We start from the raw sequence: 13475 nt of genomic DNA, 5'->3' as shown, positions 1-13475 counted from the left end.
ATAAACCTGAAGGGGGTGGGGAAAAACAGCACTGGTAAAAGACATTAACTGGCTGATGAGGAAACCGGTAAGATGATAAAGCTGGCTCAAAGAGCGTTTTGAGGAACTGGGTATTTATAGACATTTGAAAGGAAATGTTAAAATAAGATGGCTAGGTTAAGTACAAAACTGGTTAATGTCCAGTAGAGCAGTAAAAATCATGTCTTGAGGTTATCTTTTCTCCCAGACAGAACATCACTAGCAGACAAGAACTGTAACTCAGTATATCATTTCAGAATCAGAGTCCTTAATTAACAGTTAAATTGCAGCATCAAATGAAGATACATTTCCACAGGTAATTAAATAATCCTTGGGTGAGTTTGGTAGACATTGGCAATATAACATCAACACTACCTGCTATGATCTCTTGGTTTTATTTCCAAGTTTTTGTGGTAACAAAGTAAGCAAAAATAACTACTTGTGAAACAGAGTTGCTAACTATATTTATAAGCATTTAAATATTGGTGCTTTTCCATTTAAATACTTAAAACTTCTCCTTTGTTGAAACGTTCAACTCCTAAGCCTATAGCTATCATTTTCTTAATAAAAATTTTCTTTCAGCTACTCTTAACTTTATTAAATTTCAATTGGTAAAGGAAAATATTTTTGTTGAAGAGATTTTATAAGGGCCTTCTGGTTTTCATGTTTTTTCATTCTGAGCTTCATCTTTCAGAAATGTTTGATTATTTCAGTTTACTAATAATTTTCATTGCCACGGTATCTTATACAGTGTATCATGTTTTCCTATTTATTTAAGAATGCTTCAAATCCATATCCTTAAATCAGGTTTTCTCTGCCATAAAATTCATATAAATGACTTTCATAGAACTTTTATAATTTAAAATTTAGTATTAATTATAAATTTGTAGGGTTATACAAAATTTTTTTTCAGTATTATATGAATGTGTTAACTCTAATTCTCTCAACTAATTAAATCAGTAGATTGTTCACACTGTAATTTTTAGAACTTATTAAACATTTAGTTGTTTAGTGATTTAGAACTTGAATGAATAAACAGTGAAATTGTAAACTGTCTCCTTTCACTGTATTCTCCAGCATCAAGCTGAAGAGAAATTGTGTCCTTTTTGTTTGATTGGTTTGTTTGGCACCAAAATAATAATAAATGAAAAAGAAAATCCCTTGGTGAAATCTTTTTAAATTGCATTGTAACATTTTTATTTATATTCATCTTCAAGTACTTTTTTCTAAGACACATTATAAGGAATAAGTTATAATAACCAACTTTATTATAACACATTTCAGTCTTTACTTGTTAGGACTAAATAACTTGATGATTGAAACATTGATGATTGAAACATTGGTGTCAGTGGATATAGAAGAAAGCAGATTAGTGTGGTTTTAACCAGGGCTGTGCAGTGTGGACCCGCAGTTTGTGCCTTGCCCAAAGGCAGGGCGAGAGGCCTGAAATTCAGCCTGCTTTCTGCTAGCCAAGCTGTGGGCTTTTTTCGTCCTTGAGGAAGAAGTGCTTTTCCTGTTCCAACCTGCTGGCCCAACGGGAGCACTTTTTTATAATTAGTACAAAACGCATTATAGTGTATGAAAATGTTGGCTTAGGACCTGATGGTTAGCATTAGTCTTTTGTCTCAACAAAATATCTACAGCTCCTTTCATAGCAGTAGAAAAGTCAGCTGGGGAGAAAAATACTAATAAGTAAATTCTCTCATTCCTAAGCAAAACAGTAAAAATTATAAGCCTTAAGAAATTCAAGTAGGGAATTCCCTGGTGGTCCAGAGGTTAGGACTCAGCGCTTTCACTGCCAGGGCCCAGGTTCAGTCCCTGATCGGGGAAAATAAGATCCCACAAGCCCGCGCACACGGCCAAAAAATTAAAAAATAAAATATGTATCTTATTTAAAGAAAGAAATTCAAGTAAACTTGTGAAATATGAAATTGATAAATGTTACCTTCAGTTTACATTTATCCTATAGGTACCCAGTCGTATTTGAAGAGGTGCTAAATTGTTACCAGTATGTTTTCGCTCATTTGACTAAGCAAAAAATTAAATACTTAAAACCACTTTCTCATTCTTGTTTGATAAGATCACTTCACTATTATTGTAGTTTATTTGAATTTTGTGTAACTAGATGGTAAAATGCAAACTCTGAAACTCTTTAGACCTATTTGGACGTTCTTATCCGACCATAGTGATAGAGGATTTCATTTTCAAATGACTATGGCCACATCAGTTGTTTACAGATTTCTCTTGGGGGTTCTGGGTATGGATGAATATTGCCATTTTAGGGGACGTATTGTAAAGGATAGTATTTCTTGTCATTGGTGTAAACCAAATTTTAGCAAATTCATATTTTAGTAAATTTAATTTAAATAGTGCATATTCCATGTGGCATTCTGCCAGCCAGTAATGAACCTGGAAGAATACAGAGTGCTTTTAAAATTCCTACCTTTCTCCCCATAAAAGGGAGAGTGTTTTTTTCCTTCATAATAAATTCACCTCTCTGCACAAACAAATGAGTGTGTGTGTGTTGTACTTCTATGCATCTTAGAAGTGGAAAATGCGTAATTTTTTATTGTAAATGCTTGAAGTGAAATTTCTACTTTTTGAGAAATACAGAATTACTGCTAGGGTTTAATTAGAGTTAATAGACTTAATAGAAGTTAATTTACACATGCTGGAACACTCATCAATATTATGTGATCACATGACTTTAATAGTTTCCATGAGAAATATTAGCTACAGTACAAGCAGTTTTTGTGACCCATATTACCATTTGCTTGTTAATTAGATCTGGGGGGCACATCTGCAGGCTGTCTTCAAACACATTCATGTGTACACACACACACACACACACACACACACACACACTCACACACACACACACATATACATGCTCTCTCTGAAAGATTTATAGAAGCTTTGAAATTCACAGTCCTATAATGAAAAATTATTATTTAACTTAAATGTTAGTTATTGCTATTTTTTATTGAAGTATAATTGACATGCAACATTATATTAGTTTCAAGTGTACAACATGGTGATTCAACATTTATACACATTGTGAAATGATCACCACAATAAGGCTAGTTACCATCTAAGCTATTGCTATTATTAACTTTTATTATTGAGCATTTGATATGTTCTTGGTATGGGCGAGCACTTAAATAAATCAACACATTTAATCTTCATAAAAACATGAAAAGTTCAGCTCCATCTCACAGCACAATATAGATTTCCTTGTTCATTTAGTTGTAGCTCTGTTTCCTTGGTTACAGGGAATATTTTCTAGCAATTTCTATAATACAAACAACTCTGATTATGTACTACTTGCAAATGGATTGAACTCTTATGCTGAAGTGGGGTTTTTTTGTATAGTTTAATCCTCTATAAAAAGTAGCAGTTTTGAGGATATTTAATAACCATCCTCATCATCTTGTAATAGGGACTTGCTTTTATAGTAGAGAAAATTTTGCATAAAACAAGGAATATATAACATAAATTATATTTCATCTAGAAAATTAAGATTTTGGAGACTAACACCTGTGGTTTCCAAGAGTGGAAAAAATTTTCAACATCAGTTATCCACCAATATGCTTAATCATTGTACATTTTCCTAGGAAATTTTACTTTCCATCTTCCATCATATCATTCTCATCACCCTCCATCTGAACAAAACACTAGTTAAGAGCAAGGAACTAATATTTTAATCTTTCATACCTCTTTTTAAAATCTTTTTAACTCTCTCTCCTTCTAGTACACATAAACAGTCTTCTCCTTTCTCACTTACCAAATGTATGAAATAAATTACCTGTCCCCTGTGATAGACAATGAGAGGTCTGGAAGTAGACAATGAGAGGTCTGGAAGCTGTTAAATCACATGGCTCTTAGCTCTTCTGCTAAGTCACACTGCAGCTTGAAGTAGCCATTGATAAGGGCAGGGCTAAGGAGAGCCCCACCAACGCCAGGAGAAAAGAGAATCCAATCTCTCTGGCTTCTGATGACCCACTTTGGTTTCTAATGAATATTTTTATTTATATTTTTTATTTTATTTTTTTAACATCTTTATTGGAGTATAATTGCTTTACGATGGTGTGTTAGTTTCTGCTTCATAACAAAGTGAATCAGTTATACATATACATATGTTCCCATATCTCTTAGGACTTAGGACTGTAGAGTAACAGTTGTATTGGGCCAGGTCCGGTTGGCTTGAGGAATGATTGGAAGGACCTTCTACTTCTCAGGATTTGGGACCTGGACACCTAACAGCAGAAAATACCCTAGCCCTACGTCAGCTATTCACTAGGCGTACATTCTAAAATTTAAAAACTATTTCTAATGTCAAGAGCTCTATGTGCTATAATTTTCTAATGTTGCTATGAAATATGTAAGATTTAGTTTTAGGAAGAGCCTTGATTATCTTAGTGGATCTGTAGAGTGCTTTACCTAATATTTATTGGGTTCACAAATTGCATAGTTAAATTAATATGATAATTTTTTTCTTCCAGTTTTGTTGAGACATAATTGATGTACAGCACTGTAAGTTTAAGGTGTCCAGCATAATGATTTGACTTGCATACATCATGAAATGATGACCACAATAAGTTTAAGTGAACATCCATCATTTCATAGAGATACAAGATTTAAAAAAGAGAAATTTTTTTTCCTTGTGATGAGAACTCTTAGGATTTACTCTCTTAACGACTTTCATATATAGCATATATAGCATGGTGTTGATTATGTTTGTGATGTTGTATATTATACCCCTAGTACTTTTTTATCTTATGACCGGAAGTTGGTATGTTTTCACTGCCTTCATCAAACTCCTTCATTCTTCCCCTGCCTCTGATAGCCACAAATCTGACCTCTGTTTCTATGCATTTGTTTGTTTGTTGTTTTGAACTATAATTGACCTACAACACTGTTAGTTCCCATTACATAACACAGTGATTCAGTATTTCTATACATTTCAAAATCATCACCACCGTAAGTCTAGTTACGATCCATCACCATACAAAGATAGTACCTATTAATGACTGTATTCCCCACAATACATTTCATCCCCATGACTCATTTATTTTGCAACTGGAAGTTTATATCCCTTAATGTCCCTCAGCTATTTCTCTCCTACCCCCCAACCCCTCCCCTCTGGCAACCACCTGTTTGTTCCCCAAATCTGTGATTCTGCTTCTGTTTTGTTGTGTTTGTTCATTTGGTTTGTTTTGTAGATTCCACATATAAGTGAAATCATACAGTATTTGTCTTCCTCTGACTTATTTCACTTAGCATAATCGTCTCTAGGTCCATTCACATTGTTGCAAATGGCAAATGTGGCTAAGTAATATTCCATTATCTATATGTAGACACACACCACATCTTCTTTATTCATCTAGTGATGGGCACTTAGGTTGTTTCCATATCTTAGCTATTATAAATAATGCTACAGTGAACATAGGGGTGCATGTATCTTTTCTAATTAGTGTTCTGATTTTCTTTGGATAAATACCCATGAATGGAATTGCTAGATCACATGGTAGTTCAATTTTTAATTTTTTGAGGAATCTGTATACTGTTTTCCCTAGTGGCTGCACCAGTTTACATTCCCACCAACAGTGCATGAGGGTTCCTTTTCATCATATTCTCACCAACACTTGTTATTCATTGTCTTTTTGATAATAGCCAGTCTAGCAGGTGTGAGGTGATATCTCACTGCAGTTTTGATTTTAATTTCCCTGATGATTAGTGATGTTGCACATCCTTTCATGCGTCTGATAGCTATCTTGTATGTCTTCTTTGGAAAATGTCTACTCAGGTCCTTTGCCCATTTTTTAATCAGGTTGTTTGCTTTTTTGATGTTGAGTTGTATGAGTTATTTGTGTATTTTACATATTAACCCCTTGTTGGATATATCATTTTCAAATATCTTCTCCCATTCAGTAGGTGGCCTTTTCATTCTGTTGATCATTTCCTTCACTGTGCAAAAGCTTTCTAGTTTGATGTAGTCCCATTTGTTTGTTTTTGCTTTTGATTCCCTTGCCTGAGGAGACATATTCAGAAGAATATTACTAAGACCAGTATCAAAGAGTGTACTGCCTATGTTTTCTTCGAGAAGTTTTATGGTTTCAGGTCTTACATTTAAGTCTTTAATCCATTTTTTTTTTTTTTTTTTTTTTTTTTGCGGTACGCGAGCCTCTCACTGTTGTGGCCTCTCCCACTGCGGAGCACAGGCTCCAGACGCACAGGCTCAGCGGCCATGGCTCACGGGCCCAGCCGCTCCGTGGCATGTGGGATCTTCCCGGACCGGGGCACGAACCCATGTCCCCTGCATCGGCAGGCAGACTCTCAACCACTGCACCACCAGGGAAGCCCTGCGCCACCAGGGAAGCCCTCCATTTTTAACTTATTATTATACATGGTGTGAGAAAATAGTCCAGTTTGATTCTTTTATCTGTAGCTGTCCAGTTTTCCTAACATCATTTATTGAAGAGGCTGTCTTTTCCCCATTGTATATTGTTGCCTTCTTTGTTGTAGATTAATTGCCATATAAGTGTGGATTCACTTTCTGATAGTTCACTCTTAATGTATAGAAACTCAACAGGTTTCTGTATATTAATTTTGTATCCTGCAACTTTACTGAATTCATTGTGAGGTCTAGTCGTTTCTTTGGTGGCATCTTTAGGATTTTCTATGTATGGTATCATGTCTTCTGCAAAGAGTGACAGTTTTACTACTTCCTTTCCACTTTGGATTCCTTTCATTTCCTTTTCTGATTGTATGATTGCTATGGCTAGGAGTTCTAATGCTATGTTGAAGAAAAGTGGCAAGAGTGGGAATCTTTCCCTTATTCCTGATCTTAGAGGAAAAGCTTTCCGCTTTTCACTGTTGAGTATGATGTTAGCTGTGGGTTTGTCACATGTGGCCTTTATTATGTTGAAGTATGTTCCTTCTGTACCTCCTTTGTTGAGAGTTTTTATCATAAATGGATGTTGAATTTTGTCAGAAGATTTTTCCCCGTCTATTGAGATGATCATATGAGTTTTATTCTTCAGTTTTTTGTATCACATTGATTTGTAGGTATTGAACCATCCTTACATCCCTGGGATAAATCCCACTTGATCATGATGTATGCTCCTTTTACTGTATTGTTGGATTTGGTTTACTAATAGTTTGTTGAGGATTCTTGCATCTATGTTCATCAGTGATATTGGCCTGCAATTTTCTTTTTTTGTGATATCTTTATCTGGTTTTGGATCAGGGTGATGCTGGCCTTGTGGAATGAGTTTGGAAGTGTTCCTTCCTCTGCAGTTTTTGGGAGTAGTTTCAGAAGGATAGGTGTTAGCTCTTCAATAAATATTTGGTAGAATTCACCTGTGAAGCCATTTGGTCCTGTACTTCTGTTTGTTGGGAGTTTTTTCTTATTACTGATTCAATTTCATTACTGAACTGTTTGTATTTTCTGTTTCTTCCTGATTCAGTATTGGGAGATTGTCCATTTCTTCTAGGTTGTCCATTTTTGGGGCATATAATGGCTTGTAGGACTCTCTTATGATCCTTTGTATTTCGTGGTGTTGGTTGTAGGTTCTCCTTTTTCATTTCTGATTTTATTGATTTGGATCCTCTCTCTTTTTTTCCTTGATGAGTCTGGCTAAAGGTTTATCAATTTTGTTTATTTTTTCAGAGAACCAGCTCTCAGTTTCATTGATCTTTTCTATTGCTTTTTTTTAGTCTCTATTTCATTTATTTCTGCTCTGATCTTTGTGATTTCTTTCCTTCTTCTAACTTTCTTGTTTGTTTGTTCTTCTTTTTATAGTTCTGTTATGTGTAAGGTTAGGTTGTATTTGAGATTTTTCTAGTTTTCTGAGATAGACTTGTATTGCTATAAACTTCCCTCTTAGCCTTGTTTTTGCTACTTTCCATGGATTTTGGATCACTGTATTTTCATTTTCATTTGTCTCCAGGTATTTTTTTATTTCCTCTTTGATTTCTTCAGTGATCCATTTGTTTAGTAACGTATTGTTCAGCCTTCATGGGTTTGTGTTTTTTGAAGATTTTTCTTGTAGTTGATTTCTAGTCAAGGCATTTTGGTTGGGAAAGATGCCTGATATGATTTCAGTCTTCTTAAACTTACTGAGGCTTCTTTTGTTGCCCAGCATATGATCTATCCTATAGACTGTTCCATGTGCTCTTGAAAAGAATGTGTATTCTGCTGCTTTTGGATGGAATGTTTATATACATAAATTCATATATTAAAAAATATATATATATATAAGTCCATCTAATCCAATATGTAGTTTAAGGCCAATGTCTCCTTATTGATTTTCTGTGTGGATCTGTCCATTGATGTAAGTGGGGTGTTAAAGTCTCCTACTCTTACTGTGTTACCGTCAGTTTCTCCCTTTATGTCTGTTAATGTTTGCTTTATGTATTTAGGTGATCCTATGTTGGGTGCATATATATTTAAAATTGTTATATCTTCTTCATTAATTGATTCCTTTATCATTGTGTAATGTCTTTCTTTGTCTCTTGTAACAGTCTTTATTTTAAAGTCTATTTTGTCTCACTTAAGTATTGCTACCCTGTCTTTTCATTTCCCTTTACATAGAATACCTTTTTCCATCCCCTCACTTTCAGTCTGTGTGTCTTTATATCTAAAGTAATTATTTTTAATGTCAAATTTATGTTTCTCAATCTTTTAAATGTCTTCTAGAACTTTTGGTTTACTGAGTTCCCATATGGCTTTTAAGGCTCTGAAAAAAATAGCTCCCTAATGAGTTTTGATAAAGTTTCTTCATGATTAAAATAAATTTCCAGTAACATTCATGAATTTGAATGTGATCCCTGAGATGTATCACATGACTGAGAGTAGAAGAATGCCATTGGACACTATAAATGTTTAACCTAACATCATAGTACAGTTAAAAATAATCCCTCCTAGGCTTTTTATTTAGAATGCCAACTGTAATCCCACTGTTGGTCACTAAGTCTGAACCTCCCATTGGAATGCTGACCTCAGAAGGGCTGAAAAGTTTGGATGCTGTATAATCTCTCACATTCTTCTTAAAAATAATTTTCATATGTTGTCACATAATGTTTATAAATTAGAGATTATATATTGAACTGAAAAACACCTGGTAATGTGAAACTTACAAAGAAGAAAATAGTTTAAGTTAGAGTTTCTTTTTTCTAACCCCTAAACTTGCATTCAGCTTAGTATGTTCCACAGTCAAACTATAGCCATTGTAAAGCCTCTATTCATGCTCCGGTATGACACATCAAATAAAGAGGATCAATAAAATTCAATTAACTATGGTTTCTTCAGAATTGACAACTACAGTATAATGAAATCAACCAAAGCAGATGAAATGGTAAATCTGATAAATCGATTGAGTTTGTCAAAGTTGTTTAGACCTAGCTTAAGGTAAGTCTCTTGACCTCCCTTGCTCTCAGTTTTCCCATCTATGAAGTTGGAAAGTTGATCTAGAGGATCTCTAAGGTCCATTCCAGCTCAAAAGTTCTATGGTAATAATAGGTAATACATTTATTTTTTAAATTTCAAATGGTCCAGAAAGGTACATAAAGCTAAAATTTCTTCAGTTAGTGCCTCACCCTGCTTGGACATTGGTGTGGTTGAAAGTTTCAGCTTTGTCTCTTATTTCTTCATATGCTGACCCATGGACATCGATAGACCTTTTGGGAGAGGGTGAGTAAAACTTTATTTGTAAACTTCTGTTTCGAGAGACTTCCATATCTTAATAACTGTCCTCACTTTGATCATTTGGAGCCTGGTATATCTTTTGTCCTTTCCTTTTCTTCTCTTCCATTTGTTCTCTGTCTCTGGTGCGACATAGATTCTCTGGCTGCACTTTCCTCTGTTCCCTCCGAAGCACAGATTTCAGATCCGTTCGCACCAGAACCTACTCCTCCTGCTACAGCTGCTGAAATTGCAACTACTTCAGCCTCTGCCTCAACTACTACAACTGTCACTGCTGTCACTGCTGAAGTGGATCTCTTTGGAGGTTAGTCAGTCGCATCACTTTTCTTTTATTTTCCTTCCAGGATTGCTAGCGTTAAAGCATTTAAATCTTTTACATGATAGAACATGGCAGATAGATAGAACATGCATGGCAGAGTGTTTAACTACTTTTAAAATGTTTATTCATATATATTTATCTTTGCTCAGTTTGTCAACTTCATATTCATTTAATTTTAGTGATTATAGAGCAAAGGTTGCAAATGCTTTGGACCTCTTCAATTTTCTCCTTTTTGCGAAGTTAGGATTTAAGCTGCTATTAGAACTCTTGTCCCGTATATGCTCCAGCCCTGCAGTATCTATAATAGTGGTACCAGATCTTTCTATCATATTTAGAATTGGTTTTTGGCATTTTTTTAGATTTGAACTAGCTGAGAGAAAAAAATGTTTGGGGAACATGAGAGGAGAAATCCTGGCCTAAGTTGTTCTTTAAGATTTAGGAAAAAAAAAATCACCTAAGTGGAGTTCAGATCTAGAGGTCTCTGAAGAGAGGTTAGGGATATGTCCATTTTTGCAACTTTTTAAGCTTGTTCTGTCCAAGCAAAAACTTGGATCATCTTTGGCTTCAGAACTTTGAGAGATCACTGGAGTCGGCACTTGCAACGCTGATTGAAAACAGGTTTATATCAGACTTTGAAACGATTGTCTGAAAATATTTTTTCCATGCAAATGTAAATTCTGACACAGAGTTGATTTACAGCTGTAAGCTTCAGTCAAATATCCTACACTCTGTCAGTATAGTATGTCTGGACCTGATGAACCATCTGAAACCAGTTTATTTACATCTTCCCATTTTGAGTGGTGCTAATGTCCAAACCTGGAGAAGTGCTCATTTCACACGTGCACATTGAACAGTGTTATAGTCATCATAGTTTTGTGTTTCTTCGTTACAGTATAACATCTTTCCCAGGGCGTTTTGAGAGTATGGTAAAGAAATTGGAGGAAGCAAATGATAAGGGGTGGGGGCAGCAGAGATTTGGCAGGCTCTGGTGGAGTTAACGTATTCCCCTGGGAACATACACTTACACACTGTCACATACCACTGTGCAGCATGCAGTGCCCCAGTCTCTGAGGCTTGCCAACGTTGTCTAAGACAAGGAATACTCAGCGGGACACAGCATCGTTGCCTGTTTCATGCGAGGAATTTGCTCCTGCCTTGCTGCACTGCCATTCTGTTGCTCTTCCAAATCTATTATAGGAGAAATCTGGGGGTTTTTTTTGTTTGTTTTTTAAAGTAGGAGAAGGGATTTGCATACTCTTGAATAATTTATTATGAGGAGTCATCCACTAGAGAAAGTTAGTCTTTCAGTTATGCCTCTGTAACTTTTGAGACCAGAAATTAAAATATTAGCTTAAATTTATAAAAACCAACTTCTTCACCCCATCCTTCCTACCTCCATTATTGGTCTTGAGTATGGATGGTTTCTCATAGGCTTATGTTCAGAGAAAAATTCAAGGAAAATATGGACGGGTTGGATAACAATTTTGTACATAAGCATTTTTATTCCTTTAGCTATTTAGATTTTTGTTTTTCAGTCCATTTTAAGGAGCTTAATTGCCTATAAGAAATCAGTCAACTCCATCTTGCTTCTCTCATGGTCCTGCCTAAGATATTTCTTGGAAATATTCTTTGTGCCGTTATGCTGTTTGTGTTAATCATTTATTACTGCTTTGATGACAGTCATCAAGCAGAAGAATCTGTATGTTTGAGAATATTTTCGTGATGTCAGTCTTTCTACCCTGAAATACAAATTTAAAAGGTCAGTACTGTAGAAAATCATATAATTTAATGCCAAAGAATGGAGGCTGTCCTTTAATTTCACCAATACCCTTTCTAGTCATCTGGATGGAGGATAAGTAAAGATGAGTACATCTGCAAATCTCATCACAATTATTTTTACTAATCTTTATAGTTCTGTAAACTGTCTCCCGGCCTCTGATAGCTATAAAATCTCTATCTTTTATGTTCAGAAATCTATATGTGTCACTGTCTGTCTTGTAGTTTTCAGTGATACCCCCTGATTTCTTTCGTGTTCTTTATGGATTTATAAGGAATCATTTAGAGGTAAGATTTTAAATTAAAACTTAAACTAAAATCTCTTTGGTCGTGTTGTGTGGCCATTTTTTAAAAATTTTGTATCTCTAAAATGGGCAAGTGGTAGAACTTTTGAATAATAAGAGCACCAGTTATTTATATGACTTTAAAATATGCCCCTTTGAGGTTTTATGTAGCATATATAGCAGTATTAAGTAGATTTCTTTAGAAATAAGCTTAATGAATTTTAATTTCTGAATAATGGCTAATTGTTTAATTTCAGGAATATGAAATACTGAAATGTTAAATTTTTCTATGTATTTTAGTCTTGTATTTTCATTACAAATTTGAAAAATACGGAGTGTCTGTTATTTTAAAATACTCAGATTGATACCCACATAATGTTTTAGTCGTTTCATGTAAGTCATTAAAAAAAAATTTTTAGAAACATTATATTTACTAAATGCTTATTTTTTTGAAGGGAACTTTTAAGAAATGAAATCTGCCTTCTGCCTTCTGGGGTCAGGCAGAACAGGACTGCAAGGCAGTGTTATGCTTTAAAAATTTAGTAAAACTTACAGATATTGATAAAGATAAAACACAGAATCCTTAAAGGCATTCTGTTTTTCACTGATGCAAAACTCTACTAACAACAGCACATTCGTTTGTAACAATACAGTTTTTTTCTAAGGAGTGCAATGCTAAATTGATGCTAATTCCTCTACATGTTCACCGGGGTACCCTTTCAGTCAACTGTTAATTTGTGCGCAGGCCTCCATGATGGTAGGCTGTGAGCACAGAACCAAGTGGCTGGAAAACCAAAGAACTTGCCTCCCAAACCTGACTTCATTTGAACAAGTTGGTTAACCAAGTTCATCAATCTTCCTTAACACCAATACTTAAATATAAGCACTTACAACTAGATTTCATGTAAGAGTCTTATAATCTGGGACCTTTGGGGAAGAAAATGAACTGGAATGGTGACTCTTGGGCTCAAGACGCTGAGAATGATTGAAACCTTTGTGCCGAGTATGTGATTTAAAGATGGTGTGTGTGCCTGGAGAAGACAGGGAGAGGAGTTCAGGCTGGAGAAGACAACAGCAGTAAGAAATTTTTACAAAGGTAGTCAGTCACATGATAAAAAATGAGGGAGAAAATTCTTCCTAGATTGCCAGAAGGAAGAGAAGGCTAGTCTGCAGCAGTGTCAGAGACTGGTTTGCTGAGTTATGTTTTCCATAACAGTAGAAAAGCAGGAACATGCATTTCCTGGAAGTAGCACTGGTTGGTAATGGACAGAATGTAGACCTGAACTGCAAATGGGTAACAAGGGAATGAGAACTAGATTGGAGATTGCTTTAGCTTTCAGTGCTGGAAGGATAATGCTGCCATCGATGATGA

The 13475-nt window shown here is 35.1% G+C and overlaps 1 protein-coding gene across 6 annotated transcripts in view; it reads left to right on the top strand.

Moving 5' to 3' along the window:
- Window positions 1–13475, top strand: part of SNAP91 (synaptosome associated protein 91) — a 158514-nt gene that overhangs the window by 104895 nt on the left and 40144 nt on the right. The window contains exons 14-15 of one of the 6 annotated variants that reach the window (XM_079938772.1): window positions 9698–9712; window positions 9861–10028. The exons of the other annotated variants lie outside the window; for them this stretch is intronic. Coding sequence (XP_079794898.1) covers window positions 9698–9712; window positions 9861–10028 — 183 coding nt within the window. The remainder of the gene's footprint in view (window positions 1–9697; window positions 9713–9860; window positions 10029–13475) is intronic. 6 annotated transcript variants of the gene reach the window in all.

This window comes from Stenella coeruleoalba, assembly GCF_951394435.1.
Source record: "Stenella coeruleoalba genome assembly, chromosome: 12".
Classification (NCBI taxonomy): domain Eukaryota; kingdom Metazoa; phylum Chordata; class Mammalia; order Artiodactyla; family Delphinidae; genus Stenella; species Stenella coeruleoalba.
The sequence above is the reverse complement of the archived record's forward strand: the minus strand, read 5'-3'. Positions and strand labels throughout refer to the sequence as shown.